At 38.1% G+C, this 22144-nt stretch overlaps 2 protein-coding genes and 1 long non-coding RNA gene across 5 annotated transcripts; all 3 read right to left on the reverse strand.

Moving 5' to 3' along the window:
- Positions 1-4036: 4036 nt before the first annotated feature.
- On the reverse strand, positions 4037-11790 carry LOC141807632 (uncharacterized). 2 transcript variants are annotated; one of them, XM_074693761.1, is made up of 17 exons: positions 11262-11790; positions 10949-10992; positions 10348-10412; positions 10141-10256; positions 9863-9923; positions 9522-9753; positions 9273-9365; positions 8537-8617; positions 7865-8044; positions 7166-7767; positions 6540-6827; positions 5440-6025; positions 5285-5355; positions 5002-5139; positions 4666-4826; positions 4485-4575; positions 4037-4349 (listed from the first exon to the last, which is right to left on the reverse strand). In XM_074693761.1, the coding sequence occupies exons 1-17, from the start codon at positions 11283-11285 to the stop codon at positions 4267-4269; spliced, it is 2916 nt and encodes a 971-aa protein (XP_074549862.1). In that variant the 5' UTR covers positions 11286-11790; the 3' UTR covers positions 4037-4266. The 2 variants fall into 2 exon arrangements, with proteins under 2 accessions (XP_074549862.1, XP_074549861.1); XM_074693760.1 differs by having other exon boundaries at positions 6321-6827; positions 11262-11789.
- Positions 11791-12890: 1100 nt separating this feature from the next.
- Positions 12891-16158, reverse strand: LOC141807844 (uncharacterized). Its single transcript, XM_074694061.1, has 7 exons — positions 16059-16158; positions 15777-15921; positions 15580-15693; positions 13649-13793; positions 13384-13532; positions 13132-13271; positions 12891-13042 (listed from the first exon to the last, which is right to left on the reverse strand). The coding sequence occupies exons 1-7, from the start codon at positions 16156-16158 to the stop codon at positions 12891-12893; spliced, it is 945 nt and encodes a 314-aa protein (XP_074550162.1).
- Positions 16159-19598: 3440 nt separating this feature from the next.
- LOC141807723 (uncharacterized) lies at positions 19599-20520 on the reverse strand. 2 transcript variants are annotated; one of them, XR_012599857.1, is made up of 4 exons: positions 20380-20520; positions 19950-20115; positions 19725-19871; positions 19599-19620 (listed from the first exon to the last, which is right to left on the reverse strand). It is a non-coding gene; the product is annotated as an uncharacterized LOC141807723 (long non-coding RNA). The 2 variants fall into 2 exon arrangements; XR_012599856.1 differs by having other exon boundaries at positions 19950-20520.
- Between the last annotated feature and the right edge of the window lie 1624 nt (positions 20521-22144).

The raw sequence follows: 22144 nt of genomic DNA on the forward strand, positions 1-22144 counted from the left end.
AGAGGAAGTGTGTTTGTTAGGCCACGTGTGTAATGTGGCTCTTTGTAGTACCATGGTCAATTTTGTGACTCTTGGTCTCTGATTTGTTGGCCACGCCTGCATTACAGGATTAAAACCAAAATCAAGATTAATGAGATGCAAACATTTTTCAGGGTTTATGTTGGATTCTTCAAGGAGAAAAAGAAATGGACTGTTCTTCAGGGTTACAAAGTCCTCTTTTCTGATGAAAGTCCATTAAAATCCAGTGTGAAGCTTTCAGTTAGTGATGGCTGTTTTGGTGCCATGTCATTGCTCCAGTTGATCCACTGTTTTTATTCTGAAGTCCAGAGTCAGTGCAGATATTTGCCAGGAAATGTTAAAGCACCTCACGCTGCCATCTGCTGAAAACTTTTAAAGAAACACTAATTTAATGTGTCAACGGGACTTGGCTCCTGCCAGCACCGCCAAAATGACCAAAAGCTGGTTCAATAAGAAGGTCTTTCCTGAGAGCCAGGAGCCTCATGAAGCGACCAAAGGAGTACTGAACCTTTAGACCTTTTGTCCATTTTTCTCAAATTCTCTATTTTTACAGTTTTGACGGTCTGAAACTTTCAGGGTGTTTTTTTTTTAATTAACAGAGCTGTGCAGCCTGCCACTTTAATGAGACTCGGGCCAATAATTGAAGAGTTACAAGGGTTTGTTGAAAGCTATTTACACACATTTTTGGGTCATTATTTTTTTACCAGGATAAAAATATGTGCAAAAATAAGTGGCTCAGAGCAGCAGGTTGCACAGTTATATGTTTTAGTCTTCAAGCAAAATTAAAGGATGTAGCATTTTTCTTTCTTGAGATTTCTTCTTTAGACTAAACCTACTTTTCAATCCTTTAAAAATGTATGTGTGTTTTAGGTTTTGTTCCTCAGAAATTTAAGGTATTCAACTATAATTACAAGTTTGACAGCTTTGGAGAGTTTTAAAAGTAAATTTTGTGCAGCAAAGAACTTATTGAGTGTTGCACAGTATAAATGAATATATTCAATATGACTATTTTATGTCTATCAAGCCACTGTAGGAAGAAGATAAGAGACACTTAGTGAGCTGAAACCTGCTATCAAAGCTAACATGGGCTTCCATAAGACTTCAGCAGAGCTACAGGCTGACTGCACCACAGTGATGCTGTGCAAAAGAGGATTAATGCATAAAGGCCCAAGCCAAGTGGTGTGTGCATGTAAATGCACATACCTTTTTGTATTGGTCTTATATAATAATTTTACAAGAGACTTTTTTTTTTTTTCATTTTTGAAACAGTTGTATTTGTAATTGTAATTGCTACCTTCAAAATTTAAAACACTCTCAAAAGCACCATATAACAAGAAAAAAGACCAAATCTGAACAAACTCACTTCTGCTTTCTTTTTCATCCTCCACAAGAACACAAAGCCCAAAATGCATCCCAAACATCACTCTGCACAGATGTTGTGTTATGAGTTGAACATTTCAAATGGAGACTTTGTTTATAATTCAAGCTGTGGGAGGTCAGCTCAGTGTATGATACTGTGATGGTCCAAGCAGCATCCACTCCTGTGATGGAGATCCTGCCTGAAGGCCTGTCAGACCGCTGAAACAGCACAAACTAGATATTCAAATGTGATGAATTACCAAACATGCAGCTGCTGAAGCTGGAGAGGGAAATTGCTTCTTTCCTAAAGTTACAAAACAGCAGAATCACTGTGCCTCATTCAGTTATTATACAGAAAATCAAATACGTTTGCACTTTAAAGTTCTTGGCTCTTTTCTGAGTTTGTCTGTTTTCTCATCAGCTGGCTGATCAGCTGCTTATTTCAGTGTTATGAAACACCTGAATGTATTCTCATCCTAGTAGCTGGAAGAAGCTTAAAGGTCCCATATTATGCTCCTTTTCTTCAGTTTAATATGGATCATTGATGTCTTCATGAAATGGTAGTAACATGTTTTGGTCCAAAAAGCCAATAAATCAAGCACAGCAGCATTGTTTCCAGGCTCTCATAGCCCCTCTGTTAAGATCGGTCTGATTTAGTGGGCGTGACCTTCATATGTAAATGAGCCACCACTGATACCGTCCCGCTCTTCCGTGTCACTGAAAGCAGCGCCATGAGCTCCGAGTGCACAATGTTTAGAAAACAGCTAAGGTTTTTTTTACCGTAACATTACAGGCTAAAACAACAGGCTAACCGCAGCTAAAGTTAGCATCATGAAGCTAACACAGAAACAGAGGGGACACTGAGGAAAAGCTCTTTACATCTGCTCCACAGCACACAGCATTTAAAATACTCACATTTCCAGGGTCTCAGGTTTGTTGGTGGATGGTTGGTAATGCGTTTGGATTCAGGACCAGTCTATACGCTAGCCTTCTGTTGTACTGTCCAAAGTTGGAAAAGCAGTTGACTGTGAAGTGACTAGCACACACATGCACAGTTTTACTGAGTGTAGCTGGCACATTTCCTTGATAAATGAACTGTAGCCACTTAGTCTTGTCTTCTTCTGAGATGGGAAGCTTGTGCATGGAACTATGGGGCTGTTTACAGCCAAAAACAGAGCAGTGATGACTGCTGGAGCAGCAGCATGGAGAGGGAGTGGGCGGGGAGGGGATTCAGGGAAATCTGCTACAGTGGACCAGTCAGACTTGCTCCTGATTGGTCAAAAAAGGGAAATGCTGATGTCAGCAAATCCCCAAAATCCAACCAGCTTGTTTTAGGTCAGGATTTTAAATTTACAAGCACTACTAAGTACTGGCTTTGTCATTAAATATCACATTCTCTGAGCTGGGAGGAAAGCCAAAGACCCACAAATTTCACTGAAAGTGATTTTTGCATAAAATATGGGACCTTTAAAAGCTGAGTTTGAAACGACTCTTTTCAAATATCACTTGTCAATAACCTGATAAAGAATGAATAAAAACTGTGTTTATCAGTTTCTAGCTCTATGTATCTTTACCTGTTTAAAAACACGAGACAGTGAAAAGGTGTTGAGTGGAATGAAAAGTCTGACCCACTAGTTAAATGCTGCAATGAGAAACGTGATCTTGATCACAGCCGGTGGTAATATGTGTGGGAAACAGATCTAATTAAAATTGATCCAGCAGAACTGATGTTATTTTTCACAAAGTTCGAGTGAAAGCATGTTTCTTCTTTTCCTCATCATGCATCAAGAGCAAGAGCGCAGACTCAGAGATTTGGGGCTGTTATCCTGGATTAGGCTTCAAGCAGAAACATGGTGTGCTTTTTTCTTTTTCTTTTTTCCAAGAAACTCATTTCCTCCACATTTTAGAGAAGTATTTTCCAACTCCTTGTTAAGTTTTCAAAGCCATCTGACAGACTTCACTCAGCTCCTAGAGCAAAGGAAGAAAAAAAAGGTTCCCATGATTCATTCTTGTAGCAGTGTAACTGAGGACAAGTAAACACACTTTGATGTATCAGATCAGTGTGAGCATGGAGGTAAACAGGTCTGACCTTTGAAATGCTTCTGTTGTGTCTCGATATTTTTCTAAAGACAATTCTCTGTAACTGACCTTAACTATAACCTAAAGAGGGGGAATGGCATCAGGATGTCTGAACTGCTCCATCAGACGATGGAGAGACAGCCCTCAAACACTGTCAGCTGTGTCCCTGACAGTCCTACTGGGGGCTCACAAACCATAGGTACAGAGTAAAGTGCCTTAAAGTGACAGCAGCTAAAATAAAGAGTTTCAGACAGAGGCTGAAGTAAAGGTCAAGTGTGAGGAATTAGGGTTTTTTTTTTTTTTTTTGCTGTAACTGTGAAGCTGCCAGAGGGGTGACAGAGGGACAATACGCACCAAATCACGGAAGGATATGTTTCCCTCAATCAATGCTTGGCTTAAGTTTTGCACAATTTTATAAGCAACAGAGTTTACCCCTGGAAAGAAAGCTGATGATGACTGTTAGATGCTGGTTATGAACTGCAGATCTACACTGCCCCCTAGTGGCATGAAACCATAAACGCAATATTGAAGGAATAAAAGTCAACTCATAAAAAGTAAAACATTTTATTACGAAGTTGTTGGTTTTTTTTTTTCCACACTTGCAAAATGAAGTCATTACAATCTTGGCTAAGTCAAGATCAAAGAGATTTTCTAGAACAAAGATCTGCTATTTACACTTTGTATTTCAATACAAAAAGCAAGTCAATTTAAATTATCATACAAATGCAGCTGTTTCTATTTTATACATGGATTTGAGGAGTTGTAGTTAATTATGGAGCTGGTTTTTCAACTGCATCCAAGGTTTCCACTTCAATCTAAACTTTCTGCTAATATCCTGGTGAAACACAGCATTGCAGGCTGACCCAAGATGTTTTTAATGCTGTAGGCTTGGCCTGTGGGAAGAGACGAATCGTGATTAAAGACAAAACTCTTACATTTTCACAGACAGAGAATAAACCTCATCCTTTGTAGCATTGCTTAATCATGATTTAAGTCTGCTTTAATATGTGTGGAGATATCAGTCTCACCACATGGCACCATGAAGGACTGTCCTGGACTGTAGCGAGACTCACTGCCGTTGATGGTCACGCTCACCGAGCTTGTAAATAAGTTAAAAACCTTTAAAGAAGAAAATGGAAGAATAAAGTCTCAAAAATTAGCTGGATCATAAAAAGTCTTATGAGAATTAACAAGAACAAGTGTACTGACTGATGTGGCGCTGTGGTCCACCCAAAGAGGCTTCTTCATGTAGGAGCCCAGCAGCATTTTGCCGTTACAGATGGTGCCACAGTTCAGGTCCACAAAGAAGCCGATTGCCCGGCCTTGATGGAAATACCAGTCGAACTGATCAGGAGTGATTTCAGGTCCACCTAAGGTGATTTTTAAACAGACTAATTACTCAGAGGTTTCACACTTTTAATTTACCAGTCTTAGCTCAAAATATGAAAGTCAACCAGTGACTGACTTCTCTTTAAGGGCACAATAAAAACATGTGATAATGATTCTTTTAAAAGTGGATTTTAATCAGGCATCATTTTCTCTTACTGTCCACGGTGGCAGACCAGAGATACTTGAACCACTCTGTCAGGTTGGCTTTATCCTTCGGCTGTAGTACCAGCGGTTTCAGTGGAGGAGCGCATAGATCTGACATGGAGAGAGTCCCATGGACTCCTGATACCAGAGCTGAAATGAAAAAACAAAAGACAAAAGCAATGTGTCATTATCAATTCAACAACCCTGTACTAACAGTGATGGAGGAACTCAAGTCACAAATTCCATATCATCCATCTGTAGTTAAAAATCACTTTAATTTTAATGCACAACGTACCAGAATTGTCGTCTTCATCGTACTCTTGCAGTTCAATCATGGAGGACGGCCCGCTTCTGTGTGCTTTCAAACTGCAAAGACAATGAACATATCTATGAGCGATGTAAACAATCTGATTTAAGATAAATGGTGAATATTCAAAGTTTTGTCCTCACCTGTTCACTGATGGAAACGTGCCATCCTGTAGCGCCTGGTGCTGAGGGGGACTGATGACCTCCTCCGGCTCTGCACTGAGAACCTCTCTGACACCTTCATCAGGCACTGAAGCGTCACTCGCAGTGACCTTGCGTGTGTTTGTCCGGCCTGTTCCTCTGTTGCTCTGCAGGGTAGGTGTCTCTGTGTTTGAAGTGAAAATGTCTTTGAATGTGGCCAGAGAGCGTTTGACTGTCTTTGGAGCTGACAGTGGCTTAACACTCAGAGGAGGAATGGGAGCTCCCCCTTGTGGTTTGGATGAGACTGCAACATTGCCGTTTTTAGGGGTCCCCAGTTTACTCGGCCTGCTCTGCTTCTTTCTTTCCTTCTGGAGTTTGGGCTCCTTCGGCTGAGGCGGGGGGGAGAGGTTCTCGTCCTCCTCCGCTGTTGGGCTGCCAACTATCCACCAGTTGCCTGGAGGTTTTCTCCGTCTCTTTGATTCACCTGCGCTTAGCTGCTCCATTGGCCTTCTGGGAGATGCCGGCGCTGGTGTGATGGACTGTTTTTCTGCTGAGGTGCTGTGGTAGACTCTTTGAAACACCTGATCCCCTGAAAAACATCACATCTTGGTCAGCTTGAAGAACTATTTGATTTTTTTTGTTGCTGTTCTGGAAACTCACATCACAGATGAAACATGCTTCTCTCAATAAACACTGGTAAAGACTACGACTGTCTGAAAACATCACAGGATCTACGAAAAATAAAGGAGTTACACTTCAATCTGCTGCTGAGATGTCTGTACTTAATATAAGAGAGATCTCAAAATCCAGAATATCTAACTGGAAATGTGTTTCTCTTGAAATTTTTACACAAATAAATGTAAGACGCAGTATCTCCTTCCTACCTGTCCTGAGGCTGTGATCTCTGTGATTAAGGTCCAAAGGACTGGACTGGTCCTCATTCAGCACCTCGTCCTGCTCTTCCACCTGCTCTGCCTCTGCCTCCTCCATCTCCTCGTGTACCTCATTTGTCGCTTTAATTTTGCCTGGCTTGTTTTTCTTGCTCTTCTTTTCTTTAGCTTTATCTATAATCTGTCTGAACTCCTGTGCACACCCTGTCTTACCCTTTCTCTTTAAAACTTTTTCCTTTTTCACATCCACAGGCGATGGTGCTACTTTGTTCAGCTCCTTGATCGGCTTTGACTTCTTGGCCGTCGGCTGCCTGTCAGGAACTTCTGTCTCCTCTTGGTTGGACACCCTTCGGGGACCATGCTGCTTCTTTCTCTTTTTCCTAAGAATCTGATCGTCTGTGGGAGAAGTGCCATCAGACACAGGCGGCGCTTTGTTGTGCTCATCATTTCCATCAGCTGAACCCATCTCTGCTTGTGCTTCAGGTTTAACAACTTCTTCGTCTGAAAAAAAAATCATGTTGTACAGAAAAGCTTTTGACTAACAGTGTGATTTTAAAGAGTATTACTGACATTGATCTGATATCAGTATGAACTTGACGTTCTTTGTTTCTTATCATGAAGATGAGACTGAGAATTGTTTTAGCATTTTCAGACTTTTCTAACTTTGTGAATTAAAATGAAATAAAAATATATTTTTTTGATGACTGTATTAACATTTACGGGATGAGAAGTGTGCGGTGGGTACATCTCTGACGAAGTATCTCATCAGGATATAAATTTAAAGACAGTGATTGAGATTAAAAAAGGAAAAATCTGAGAGGACAGGAATAGATTCTCACCTGATGGAAAGCCCATTTCTTCAGGACCTCCATTCTCCTCTCTTGCTTCCTCAGTATACGTCGCCTTCTTTCCTGCATCACATCCCCGCCCCTCTTCTCTAATTTCCTTCACTTTCTTAGTTCTACTTCTCTTGACGTTTTCTTTTTTGTCCTTTGAAGGCTTTTGTTTCGTGATTTCAGAGGGCTTCTGAGCTTCATCTTTGTCACTGATGGCCACATCTTCAGACTTCTCTCTTGCCTTGTCTTTCTCTTTCGATGGAACCCTTTTGAGACGGCTCTTTTGGTTTGTTTTTTCTTTTTCAGGTACGTGAACATCAGTAGGATCCTCAGGATTAGACAGTTCAGGAGTGTCATTTCTGGACTTGGCCTCTTCGCTCTTCTTGTTCTCCCCCTCTTTCCCCTTCACCTTTTCCTTTGCCTCCTTGTCTATCGAGCTGCTTTTGTCGGTGCTGGATTTGCTCCCCTGCCTCTGTTTCTTACTGGTGGCACTTTTAGTTGGGATGGAAATCCAGAGCGGTGTTTCATCCTCTAGAATCCAGAAATCATCCTCAGGCTCAGGAGGTGGAGTGGGTACTTTTACAGGTGACAGAGATTTTCTGGAACTAAAACACACACAAACACACAGATTATACAACTTTGATTAAGAGAAGACAAAAACCGTTCAACAAGTCACTAAGATGCAACATTTATGCAGCTCACCATGCAGGTTTGGCCTGTCCAGCTTCTCTCAGCTTCTGAAGGAAACCTGTTACGTCCTTACCCACTCGGGTGAAAACATCTGCTGATGGCTTCTTCTGAACACTTTCTGGCTTTCTATTGTGAACTTTGATCTCAGGCTTCTGTCTCACTGCTGGCACAGGAGGGTCTTTGCTTTCTTGACTGAGAATAAACAAAAACAACAAACAGTAATGTGTCATCTGGAAAAATGCACTGTGAACACTTTACAATTAAATAAGACGTAAAGATTAAAGAGGGGTATAGTGCTTCCCAATATTTTAAACATGGATATTTTTATTGTTGCATATTGATGTGTGTTTGAAACTTCTACTGTGTAAATGCATTTTTATGATGTAAACCAATAAAGCTATTCCTAATAATAAATATCTATTATTATTCTCAAATTCTATATTTATTAAAGCCAAATGTTTCAAATATCCATTGTGTCATATGCAGTTTATTAAAACACAGTGCGTTGCTCTTTTGAAAAGTTTAATTTCTGCTTAAGCTAAATCTGATTTCCAGAAGATTTTTTTGTCAATATCAGATGTAGATGGTCTTAATTTGTCAATTGTCTGTGTGTGACCACAGATGACAGTCACAAAACAAAAAAGAAATACTGAAGCTACACCTTAAAAAGTTATCACTACCCACCTTTCTGTTTTTCTTTTACCAACCATGTCACCGTTTTCAGGTTTCCTGGGTGTTTTGTGTTTGATGGGCTGATTCTCTTTGCTGCAAAAAAGTTTACAAGGGCCACGGACAATTAATTAGAATAAGAAATAAAAACAAGTAGAGAGATAAGAAACGATACGGTACCGATGCCCAGTACCTAGCAATTGGTACCGGTACTCTACGGTACCAATTTTCAGGACTTTTTGTGTTTATGTGGTAAAAAATATCTATTTGTTTGATAATAGAATATAAAGTTGTTCAATTTAACATATTTATTCTTCTATATATAAACCTTACAATGCTGTGTTCATGTCCAGCATGGAGATTTGCCTACTCTTTCACTCACAAGGATGCGTTTAGGTACCTAAACATGGTAACTTTTGGTTTTACGTGAAGTTTTTTACGTGAGTTCGGTCAGTACCCATAAAAGTACCTAATTCGATACCCATCCCTATTCTTGAGACTGGTGACTCTTGCTGAGGTTAACGCTAACGGACTGATCCATAAACAGACAGAAATAAGGGAAAAAAAAGGACTGAGATACTTATTTTAGCTGATTGGTAGGAATTAAACACAACCCATGTGCATACACTGCTGTTTCTTAACTTAAACTGCTACTACTGATACCATTGTTATCCTGGCTTATTCACCTTGTTCTAATTGGTCTGGGTGTTGACAACCAACTTAGGACACTAAAAATGAAAAGAGTCCTTACCAGATTCCCTCCACCTCTTTCTTGTGACAGGACGTCTTAGGTTTGCTCAAAGCAACCTTAACAGGGGGAGACTCCAACTCAAAATCATCACTCCTAAAGTAAATGAGATAAATAACAAAGCATTATTATGTTAAAGTAAAGTGGATCCTAATGATTATGATAAAATACCACTGACAAATACAGATTATCTTTATAAGAGTTTAACTGTTTCAATGATTTTTGCCATTGAAGAAATACGGTAATACTGACTTTTGGGTGGAGTGCCCATTAGTTTGTAGTTTCTGGCAGGGTGCCGGCTCTCTTTGTGCCTCTTCTTCTTCCTCACCTTCACAGGTGAATAGAATCGGAGACACCGCTTTGTCTTGTTCCTTGTTCAAATCTTTACAACCACGTCCTGCAACTGTGTTTTCTTCAATAGGGCTGGACGTTTTAATCGGGCCATGTCCTTTAAACGGTATGTCCAAATTTGCAGCTGGGGAAGCTACACAACATATAAAGTGGAAAAAAAAAAAAAAACAGCACATGTGGGTAAATGTGAAACAAAAACGTCAGCGTTTTCCCCCACAATTGAACAGGGTTAATTCTCTTACCCATGGCTTTTATACACCTCAGAGACCTTGAGGAAAGCTTTGGGGCATCTCCTTTAGGATCCTGTAGATTAGAAAAGATAATTTCTCTACCACTTTCTCAAGCTCTTTCCCAAGTGAGATCATACAAGCAGTGAACAGATACTCAGCAGTGAGAAACAAAAACTGGCATAATAAACTAGCTTTCTGAAAGATTATTGAGGTAATACACCTATATCATGTACACAGGAACAACTTTGTTTGCTTCTTAAACCAGAAGAGTCTGACTGACTGTACGTTACCATGGGGCGTCTTTGAATTTCTTCCCGTGGAGTTGATGAGACCTTTTTCTCATTACTTGAGGTTTGTTGCAGAGGAGATGGAGGAATCAAGTCAACCTCATCTGTTGAGGGTGAATCTATGAAGGATGTTGTTAATACACGTTAGCGCCATCATTACACAAAATAAGCTGAATGTGTTCGCAGGAAATATTCGCAAAGACAACTCACCTAAGTCATCAAACATGTTCTCAATGTCTGCTAGACACAGCTTTCCAGTCCATTTTTTAACAGGACTGAAAAAGAAACAGAATAAAATGATAAGTTTATTGTACAATATTTTGATACTGCTACAAAGCTCATGACACACTCAATACCATGAAATCTGCATGGGGTGAAAAAGTTTTTAAACTTGTGGGGAACAGATCATGCAATCAAATCCCTAAAAACTTGAAATTAGCCAACAGTAAAGAGGATGATACAATTTACACTTTCAAAAAGTTATCACAGCTCAGCTCTTTTTGGTGAACTCCTTTCGTAGCACATTTTTACTTGATAGTTTCATCAAATGTCAAAAAAGGGGATTATTTGGTAGGACATACCATCAAAGGTCATATTTCAATTATAACATTAAAATTATGTTAGAAAAAGCCAAACCCGTAGGATTGTTTATTGTTGTTATTGATGTTGTGTTGTTGTTTTAATTAGCCTATGTGAAAAATATTTTGTCTTTTTGCCAAATGCAGTAGCTGATGTACTAAACTTGGCTGCCTTGTTGTCTCATCACATGCAGAGCGTACAAATAGCAAAAGAAACGAAACACAAAGTGTACCTGTCTGGATTGGTGAGGTAACAGAGTTTCCTCTTCGGCCTCTTCTGCAAACAAGGTAAGAGGAAGAATGTTTATAACTGTGACCGACAGTGCTGAAAGTATCACTGTACAACATTCTGATACAGTCTGTTGTATATAAAAAGTAAAGTAAAAACAAATATCCCTGATGTTTTTGGGATAAGCAGTTTGTTGTCACCACCACAACAGATGGTACGTGAACGTTGAGGCTTTTTTTTCTTCGATCATGGCTAGATATAACTGAAGCCTACCATTGATTTTACAAAGATAGGTGAAAAACACACTTTTGACTCACCAAGGTCGGATACTTCGTCTCCATTTATCGAAGCTGATTAATATTCCCCTTTAACGGTAAAGTGACCGATAGCTTGATGGGTGTTCACGACAGTAAGACTCGAGCTAACGCCGACACAACCATTTTGATATATAAACAGCTTTGTGTTCGGTTTCTTTTGTTTCTCTCCACGAAAAAAATAGATTTCAAGAAAGTTTAAAACGTTGCAAAAGCCAGCGACACGGCTATTACGTCCACTTGCTATTTAACGTTAGCTTTAGCAAAACAATGGCGCAATCTTCATTTGGAATATCCCGCGCACTCGAAGGTAATATCGCGATATTTGCCCTCGGTTTAGTCTTGCAGGAGAAGTATTGAGGAAAAGCTGACGGTACTTTGCAGTGCAAAGCAATCTTAATACAGTGCAGATCATCAGCTATTAAAAACGTTTATATGTTAACATAAATATAGCATCACCACAATACTGCTAAATTATTACGCTTTTGGTTTTGGACGACAGGAAGCTTGAGGTTTAGTGCCTGAAATACCATGCTCAGAAATAACACCGATCCATGCTTTTCTTCTTCTGCATTTCTTTTTCCAGGAGCTCAAGAACGGGCAAAAATGGTGCATCTCGTTGCTGCCCCCCTGTGGTATGTTTGATTCATGTTTTATCTTACATTATTTTTAATTTTGTTTGATTCATAATAATATCACTATAGTAGTAGTCATAATAATAATAATAATAATAATAATAATAATAATAATAATAATAATAATAATAATAATAGTGATAATAATAATAATAATAATAATAATAATAATGATGATGATAACAATAGCTATTTAATGTATCCAATCCTTTTAGAGGGCACTCACTGACATGCTTTGAACTCAAATTGTTAACTCTAGAGTCTTAGTGGAGGACAAAACAAGAATTTGCTACTGTTGTGAAAATTTTCAGAACATGTCTTTTTAAGTATGTGCTAAAGTGACCAAAATATTTCCTTGCCCCACAAAGAGTTAAAATATTCAATTATACCATTTACAACATGCATCAGTAGCAATAAGGAAAAATAGTTTGAAATAAACACTTTGATTTTTTTGTGATTAAAAATACAGTTTAAAACAACTATTGTCCTGTTAACACGTGGATGGATAGATGGCCTTGTATTTCTCTCATGTGATAAAAGGACTGTTTTTGCTAACTTTTCAAACAATTTGAATTAAAACTTTATTAAGAATAAATGTGGATCTAGATGATTAAACTTTATTTTACACAAGAAAATGAACTTTCATAAGATAAGAAGCAACCCTTTAGAAAGAAAGTGGCATGTTAACAATATATAGCCTATAGGTGAAGGGGGCGATAACACAGTTGAAAATCTTCCTTTATCAGATGAGTTGTGCTTGCAATAAATACGTTAGAAAAGAGTCATAGAAAGTTCACAGGTCGGTTACCCTGAGTTGAAGTCTCTTTGAAATATACTGGACTGCATCAGCAATAACATTTTACAGGCAAAAGTTCTAATTTGTCCGTCAAGATTTTAAATGTAAAACATTCTCATCACAGTTATTAAAAACAATACAGAGGAGCAGCACAACTCTTTCTCATTATGTCAAGTGTCAGTATGTTATATCATTAAATAATCAGCGAAATATCTTTGTCTGCTTCCCAGCAATCTCCACGGGTTCCATTGCCTCAGGACTTGCATCTTGATATAGCGGCTGCTTGATGTGTCTCCAAATCACGATAACAATCCGAAGGGCAAACAGCACACAAGCTAAAGACAGCAGCGCAACTGAAAGAAGAAAAATCAGTCAGTACAACAGTTAAAGGTGTTCAAATTTAAGCATATACCTTAGACACATTATGATATGGAGTTCTCACCAATGAAGATGCCACTGCGGCTGGGTGATTCAGCGTCATAGTTCTTGTCCAGGTTTCCACACAGGGCCCAGATCACAACAGGGTAGACGATGAGAATGTACCGCACGTGCTTGTCGAGCACAAGGTTTTCTAGTATAAACCTGGGAACAAGCATCAAAAACAAGTTTCTCTTTAATTCAATTGATGATTTTGTATATATATATATTTTGTATAATCGTCTGTAATCAGTATTTCTAAGAGCAGTGAGCTCACCACACAAGAAGTATAACAGCCAGAATAGAGTATGAGATGGTGGCAGCGTCTGTGGGAGACATCTCAGCGTTGTAGGTCAGAACAATCGTCAGGTTGATCAGTGTTGCAATGGTGGTCCATGTAGTGTAAATCATTATACCATTCTGAACCTGCATGTGGAGGTTTACATAGGACACACATTTAAACAGTGCAAACCGTACCTTTACTCAAGAAAAAGCTAGTAAATCAGTTGAGCAAACATAGCTCTGTTGTAGGTTGTACTAACAATCACACGGTAGCACCAAAGGTCTGCGTTGTGGTACTTCTTGAGCCATGGTCCGTAGATATGAAGTCCATGGCAGATGAAGAAAACCATGGAGTAATTTGTGAAGATAACCAGGATGAGAAGAATCATGGCTAGGATCATCATTCTTAAAATAGAATGGAAACAGTAGAAAAGCCTCATTATTTGACATCATCCATTATTTTCTACATGAGATTTATCTATGTACCATGAATATACTATCAACACACTGTACATATTTGTCATTTTAGTAATATTGTTTCTTCCAAACTCTTTCATATCTTTCACTATGTTTGAACATTTAGTAGATGTTTCCATGTATGTGAAAACACATTTCTTTTGTCTCTAACTACCTTCTTATCTGCTTATAACTCTGCAATCCAATGCTTCAAAACTATGTATTCTACTTTTGTTAATTTAATTTAATTTGATTTAAGTCAAGTCATAAAACAACTCTTAAAACTACACAACTTTCGTCACAGAAACATATCACATCAACTCTTATTAAAAAATACTGAGAATTTCAAATGTCAAAAGCTAACAGGCAGTTGAAAGGCTCATGGTTGACTTCATAACAACAAAAAGCTTCCAAACAACTTAAACCATTGCTATAACCACTTTGAGACACTAGATGGCCTACTTAAATTATTAATATATTACAACACAGTACATCAACGGTACACTGTGTGCAATTTTGACCTGTTCTGTAAAGTTATGCTCAGAAATATCCAGACTCAGGGACCAATGAAATTTTATTCACTTACAGTATTAACTCAATTAAATGCTGTGATACAGAAAACCTGTAAAGCTACTTTTTGTCCCAAGAAAATTCACAACAGGAACTGATAAGGGAATCAATAAAGAATCAGATTGATAAGCAGAATCAATAAGGGCATTGGTATTGAAAAAATCTTATCAATTCTCATCCTTAGGGCTGTCAGCACTAACACTTAATTTGCATTGTGATTAATGTCCGTTATTTTTACTTTCTTAATCCTGTTATTTTGTAACTTTAATAACACTATAATTAAGCCATTGCAAAAGCTGAACTCCACAAAGTGATCTCAGTGGGGCTTAATATGTGCCACATTCTCCTGAAAAGTGAAGGAAAATGTCATATTTCAAGATGTTTACTGACAAAATGACACCAGAATTGCTTGTTAAGAGTAAAATAAGTCTGCAGTTGGGTTAACAAAAATTACCTTTTTTCTGTGTAATGAAATAAGAATGTCTCAATACAAAAAGCTAATCAAGTACACTTCTTTTACCTTACTGGCAGATGTGGGAGATCTTTACAAGAAATCCAGGTGTCATTTTTGTCCTTTGACATCTTTAAACAAGACATTTTCAGGTGAATTTGGCTCGTAATAAGTGGATAAATTTAATAAATTAAGTCTTACTAAAAATCGTGCACTTTATGTGTTAGTATAAGCTATTATCTATGAGTTAAGCATATAGGGGCAGCTAAACAAACTGAGGTTTGTGGGAAAGTGCATCAAAAAACCATGTCAGGGACCAACTACAGCAAGTGTTAAGCCAAGGAATCCTTTGGTTAGCATGTTGTGACTATCTTATGTCTTACTGATGTTGGGAAAAATAGCTTCCTGCACATAGGAGTTGTACAAAACAGGGAAAGTAACTTAAGCTGAACTCCTGGAAAGTGCTGTCACATTAACCACAGATTGACAGACGTCAGTAAGTTATCGTAATTATCCTGAAACATATGCCATTCCAATGTCATGCTTGTTCTATTTTTAGGTTTAAGCTGTTAACTCTTCTCTTTTGTAAGCTGATGTAACAAGTGACTTCCCCCAAAAAGAGACCAATAAAGTTTATCTTAGCTTATCTCATCTTATCTAATTCAGTGTTACAAAACAGTTAGTGAGACATAAACAGATACAGGAGCCTCCTACCCTCTGTCCCAAGCAATCAACCAGCCAACGTTGAAGCACAGGTTAATGCACCACATAATGAAGAAGCCGTAGGGCAGCACTGAAGGGCTGCAGTAAACGTAACCATAACCATTCCTGAAAGAAAAAAAAAAAACCTTTGTTAATTCTCAGGGAAGGTCCTTGAGGAGTAGCTCCCAACATTTTCTCGTCGTTCATACTGTCTGCAAAGTCCTGTGAGGATGTAGATGACCATTGTTGTCAGCCACACATAGATGACACTCCATATGTTGAAAGTCCATCCTGATGGTGTGAGCTGCGTGTCAAACACAGCTGACACGTTGGCTGTTGTGGTTTGATACGGAGCTTGGGAATAAAGGAAGGAAAAATAAACAAAAAAGACAGGAATGTATTGAGTTGAACTAATATTTATCATCCCTTACAGTACAATGCACAATCACAATTAAACTATGCGTGAGACAAAGAAAAAGGTGCTGACTCACCAAATCCGACCACAGAGAGCCCGTTGAACACCAGGCTTATAGTAAAGCCAAGAAGAAACACTATTATTGGAACAAGACGTTTGGGGTCATGTTTCGCCATTGTGGTTTGCTGTTGAAAAAGAACCTTAAAGATATAGAGAAAAGTTTTATTCATTTAAACAAACATATACATTTCTCTTTTTAGGTGATAACCTGCACTTGAACTTGACTTCTGACCTCCATAAACAAGGGGTAAAATAACACACCTTATGCCTCAGGTACATAGGCATCTCACGTCTTCATCTATGCCAACGTTCTTGTAAGCTTATTTTTAATTGATTAAGATACTAAAAACATACCAATTCAAACTCTTGGAAGTCAAATCTAAACTTGTACAAATTTCAAATCAACATGGCAAAATCAAAGTGGCTCACGTGAAACTACGGCACCTGGGATGTCTTCACAGGTTGTAAAATGTTGGCAGGGAATCAAAAATCTGCCCACGTGATAACAGCATAGTAAAGGGAAACAGACGTACCTCCCTCTGCAGTCATCGGCGTAAGAGTCAGAGCGACTGTGAGGAAAACAGGGGTCTGTCTACTTTATAGAAAAGCAAGTTGTGTAAGAGGTTTTATGACCACTCAGAGTGCCACGTGCAGCTCTTATCTTAAACATGTTCACCATAGTGAAGTGAATCATATAACAAACTGTAAACAAGTTCTTATGAATCCATGTAGGTTAACTTAGCGGTTGTGTTTGAACAGGTGTTAATAAGGTTGTTTAAAGTGTTGAAATATCAATCAGTGCAGTGCAAAGTGCTTTACAGTGATAAAGAATAAAATGCAGTTAAAAAATATAATTGTCTTCAGAAGACTGTTAGAAGTCCTCTGGCAGATCCATAGTGTTCTTTGTAAAATGTAAGTTAAAGTTAGGTTGCCATTTGTTTTATTATCTGAGAAATCAGAGGAAATGCATCCTTTATTTAAACAGTAAATGTATAAAGTTTGTAACTGATACTGGCCTTTATTTTTTTACAATATACTGCCACACTAATCTATTAAATGAGACCCTGTTTTTTTATATAGAAACGCTTTGGACGCAAGCTTCAGATTATTTTTATTTATTTATTTATTTATTTATTTTTACTTATTTACCTGTTTATTTTTCATATTCTATCAAAACAAGAGAAATACGAACAAGTAGGGAAGGAAACAAGACAAATCGTTGTTTTTGTTTTTTTTTAGACAGAATACAAATAAAATCAACCATCAGTCAATAAAGGAAGTGAGTAAAAAGAAAAAAGTATCATCAGTGAAAAGAAGATCAAGGAAAACAAATCAAAAAGATATGAATGTAAGCCTCAAAAGCTAATGATTAAACACATTATATTTTCTCAAGATAAACAGCAAATTTCAGTTGTTTGTTTTTTAACGAGGGCTCCTTCTTCACTTTGAGCCTTTTGTCACTTTGTCATGTCTTGTCTTGTCTCACACTGATTTTTGGCTTTTGTTTAAAGAAGGTTGACTCAGTCACAGCTAGCCAAATATACTCAAAAGTACATATACGGTTACCCTGAACCTTAACTTTGATATCTTTATAATATTTATCAATTGGTGAACTTTATTTATTGTCATGTTGAATACATACCCTGCATCCCAAGTTACCTACTCAGAACATGAAAGTTGCATCCTAAGTTACTGAAATGATTTGACAAAAGCATGAAAGAAAACTGCATTTATTTTAAACAAAAACAGCACAAAAGATAATACAGCTTACATTAAGAAAAGTACAAAAAAATACATTTTTTCACATTTGTATAAAAAATCAATCTGAACTGATTAGTGAATTGTTGGTTTTTTCACTTTTAGTGAACAAAACATTCAGACTTCATCATTGTTTGAATATTATACAATTTCAACAAGTTCCTGATTTTACACCAGTCTTTAAAACAGAACATAAATAGTCCATTAAAACAGAAAAGTTTGTTTAAAATTGCATTTGTTATTTTCACTTAAAGATCTTTCTCTGGTTCTGGGAGATCTCTATCGGACTCATATCCTCTGGATCGACGTCTCTGTAGTATGGCTTTTTGATGTGTCTCCAGGTGACCAAAACGAAGCGTCCAACACACAGAACACACGCGATGGCCAACAGGGAAACTACAGAAGAGAAAAAAGTTAAAATCCCTGCTTCAATCCAACATAAATGTCTTTTCTTGTTTGTTTGCTTGTTTCAGCTCCTTACCAATATATATGTTGTTTTGCGAAGGATTCTGAGTATCATAATTTTTGTCAAACACCCCAGTTAAAGCCCAGATCACAGCGGGGTAAATGGACAGAATGTACCTCACGTATTTGTCCAGTACAGTGTTTTCCAGGAGGAACCTGCAAGACATCAAATACACACATAATTAATTTTTACGAACTGTTTTTCAAGCTTTAGCATTCATCTTTAACTCTGATCTGCACTCACCAGACCACCAGCACTACAGTCAAAACAGAGAGTGCAACAAGAGCAGCATCTGACTGGGACATCTTTGCATCATCAACCAGAACGATGGTCAGGTTGACCAGAGAGGCAATGGTGGTCCATGTTGCATAAACTGCAATTCCATTCTGAACCTACAGTTGAAATAAGACGTAGAAAAATGCTAAAAAGAGACTGAATTTGGCACAAAAATTGATCTTTGGAGGTTGCACATAACAAAAAACGTTCAACTGACCAGCACACGGTGGAGCAACAGGTCAACTTTGTGGTATTTCTGAAGCCAGGCTCCGTAGCTGTAGAGGCCGTGGCAAGAGAGGAAGATCATGGCGTAGTTGGAGAGGGCGATGAGGATGAGGAAAATCAGAGCAGCGACCATGAAACTTTAAGAGAGGTGTAAAAGGGATGTTTATGTTATTACAGAGTTTTTGACCTGCAGAAAGTCAGACAAGTTCAATCCCAAACAGCCACAGTTTTAACTATTTATTTCTGTTTTCCACAGTCAATCAGGTCAGCTTTACCTGCAATGACACATCTAAGAACAGAACCATATCTAGAGACTGTGTTTCATTCATGCCCCAATCACGATATTGATAGCAGACACACATTTGAACTACATTCAATTGTGTTTTTAGCAGGGATCTGCTGTCTTATCAAGAAAATTAAAGACATGAAGACACTTTGAAGCCCATTTAGTTAGTCTGAATCAGGATTTAACTGATTATGATTTTTAAAATGAGAAAGGCTCGTCTTACCCTCTATCCCAAAGGAACAACCATGAAACATTCAAGGTCAGATTCAAGCACCAAAACACGTAGAATCCATGCGGCAGAACTGCAGGGCTGCAGTACACGTAGCCATAAGCGTTCCTTAAGATGAAAAATAAATCAGATCGGTGAGTACAGCAGCTTCAACTATCAATACAAACTGGAAAATATCAGACAGAAAACTGACTTTCTAAAGATGCCAGAGAAGACATAGACCAACACAGCAGCCAGAAAGCTGTATATGATTCCCCAAATGGCAAAAGTCCATCCTTCAGGTGTGATCTCAGTCACAAACTTGTCTGAGATGTTACCTGTTGCTGTCAAAAATGGATCTAAGAGACACAGATGGAGAAATCAAACCTTAAATTTGTCATAGTAAAATCAAAAGACACAGCAAAGTTCTTATAAAGAAAATAAAGAAAATACTCAAACTTACGTTCCCCTAAAGATGCAAGGGCGGTAAAAACCATTGCAATGATGAAGAAAATCACTGCAGCCACCACGGCAGCCAGGAGGCTTGTTTGGTGCTTTGCCATTGTAGGAAGGAGTCTCAAAAAGCATCCAAAGATTACAAATGAACTTCCTGAAAAGAATGTAAAGAGGTTAATTTAGCAAAATCTGACACTTATGAGAACACACAATAAAGAAGTTGTCTGCTGACCGTTTGCTGTGGGTCCGAGGATGAGTGTGGCAGGAGATCTGCAGGGGTAGAGGCTTTTATTGCATCAAAAAATGTCAGCTTGTGTAACAGTTCGGCATTTATGGCTTCTCAGCCACGACACGTGTTCTTATTTGTCACCAAGATTGCAGACCTCCTTTGACCTTTCCTTTTTGGAGAGTAAGGACAGAAAATATTCAGCAGGAAATAGAACTCTAAGGATGAATTTTGTCAGTTTGGTTGCAGGGTGCTTTAGATGTCAACACTTGATGCTAGACGTTGCTGGACGATGGCAGGCATGTTTGGTAATGCCTCATAAATGAACAGTCATTTCTGGTTTCGATAGAACATGGCAACCTCAAATGGTTTAATGTCATAATAATGATGGCTCAAATCCAGCTCCATTACAAAAGAATGATGAGGAGGGTAATACCTGAAAATAGTCTCTAACTTTTTCTACTTCAGTCGAAATCACTGTTGTCTTGCTTTGATTGACTCAATTCCCTCTGATCAGGCTTAATCCAGCACCTATTGCACTCCTCAGTCACTATCCAGATGATCCAAATCCATGATCTAGACTGAGAGCAGAACAAAGAATGAGTTCCATTTTAGTTTTTTAAAATCCATATTCAAAAGCTTTTTATGACTTCAAAACTACTTGTGTAATTTCAGAGAGGTTCGCATGCTACTACAGAATTTCAAGTGTTATGAAGGTTATAAACATTGGCAGGAAATCTAACTCAATGCCCACATGATAAGGCTCAATAAAATAAAAGCAGACCTACCTCTCTCTGCAGACGTTGGTGTTAGAGTTAGTAAGTAGCAGTGCAGCGGTCTATAGAAATGATGGTTGTATAAGAGGTTCAACAACCAACCCTCACATGCACCTCTTATCTCGCACTGCAGAGACGTGGGTCATAAAAGCATCTATGGATGTTTTCGAGTAATAATCAAATGCAGCAATAAAAGTGAGTCTTTATCAACATATCTTATGATTTTGTAGCTTTTTTGAGAAGAAAGCTGCTGAGTAAATTTTGTCCATTTAGTGATAGAAACATGACTAGTTTAACTCCCCCTAATCCTTTTTATGCTTACCCCTATTTTTACACTTTTTATCATCACTCTGTTTTATACTACTATCATTTTTATTATGTTTATTCATTTATTTATTCATTTAGCTTGGTCTATCCTATTTTATTGTGTTATTGTTTTATTTCAATGTTTTATTTTGATGTTTAAGTCAGGACACAGATTTATTTTATTTCACATTATCTATTTAATCTATACTGTTTTATTCTCTCAGCTCACTCACAACGACAGCCTGTGTATGTGTGTGGGTGTGTGTATGTTTGTGTGTGCGGGTATGTATGTCTGTGCGTATGCCTATGTGTGTGCGTGGATGTGTATGTAACTGTGTAGCCATGTGTGTATTTGTGGGGGTGGGAGGTTTGGGGTTTCATGGTATTCCTTTGTTTCTTTTTTGTTTGGCTTTGTTTTTATTTTGTTTTTATCCTCTGTGAGGCACTTTGTGCTGCAAAATTGCATTAAAAGTGCCATATAAGTGAAATAAAGTTGAAGTCGAAGAAACAGGGTGGTGCAACTGGCAGAAGCCTTACATTTAGATACTTTCTGCTTATGCAAGTGTTAAAAACTGCAGCTCCTTGAGAGTCCACCTGAGACTGCCTGCAGAAACATCAGAAACCAAACATACACAAAGACAAAAAGCTGATGCCTGCTGCAAAATTAAACAGCTCTGGTTCAGAAATCAGCTTGAAAATGAATGGCTCATTTTATTGGAACAAAATACGCGGGATGTTTTCATTACTGGTTTAAATTTAAAGTTGTGAAAATATGAGTTATGCCCACTCAAGGGCAAGGACTTCTTTGAGTGACAGGTGAGAACTCTTAAGCTGTCTGCAAAGAGGCTAAAGGCCAGCCTCTTTACCTCATCTTAACTCTAAGAAGACTTCAAAGTTGAGTTAAGTATTGAGACTTTAGAACTATCAGACACAAATGGATGATGGTATGTCCGTTTAATACAGTCTATGGTTGATATGTGGATATATTTACTTGAAGATAAAACATACTTTTTTTTTTTCTTTTTTTTTTTCAGCACGCCTGCTCCATACACTGCACCTTCAAATCTCAGCCAGGTTTGTTATGTAGTCTTTGTTTATGTTGCGCTTTGTTTAGGTCAA

This window comes from Halichoeres trimaculatus, unplaced genomic scaffold (assembly GCF_033239565.1).
Source record: "Halichoeres trimaculatus isolate MK-OKI-2021-1 unplaced genomic scaffold, fHalTri1.1 fHalTri1_scaffold_18, whole genome shotgun sequence".
Lineage (NCBI taxonomy): Eukaryota > Metazoa > Chordata > Actinopteri > Labriformes > Labridae > Halichoeres > Halichoeres trimaculatus.

Coding starts and splice junctions, on each gene's coding strand:
- LOC141807632 (XM_074693760.1), bottom strand. CDS start 11,285: ATGGAGACGAAGTATCCGACCTTG. Junction 7,768..7,864: donor GGACAGGCCAAACCTGCATG/GTGAGCTGCATA, acceptor TGTGTGTTTTAG/TTCCAGAAAATCTCTGTCAC. Junction 4,827..5,001: donor CTGGTCTGCCACCGTGGACA/GTAAGAGAAAAT, acceptor AAATCACCTTAG/GTGGACCTGAAATCACTCCT.
- LOC141807844 (XM_074694061.1), bottom strand. CDS start 16,158: ATGGCGAAACATGACCCCAAACGTCTTGTTCCAATAATAGTGTTTCTT. Junction 13,272..13,383: donor GCTGTTATACTTCTTGTGTG/GTGAGCTCACTG, acceptor GCTTGTTCCCAG/GTTTATACTAGAAAACCTTG. Junction 13,043..13,131: donor CCGCAGTGGCATCTTCATTG/GTGAGAACTCCA, acceptor TTCTTCTTTCAG/TTGCGCTGCTGTCTTTAGCT.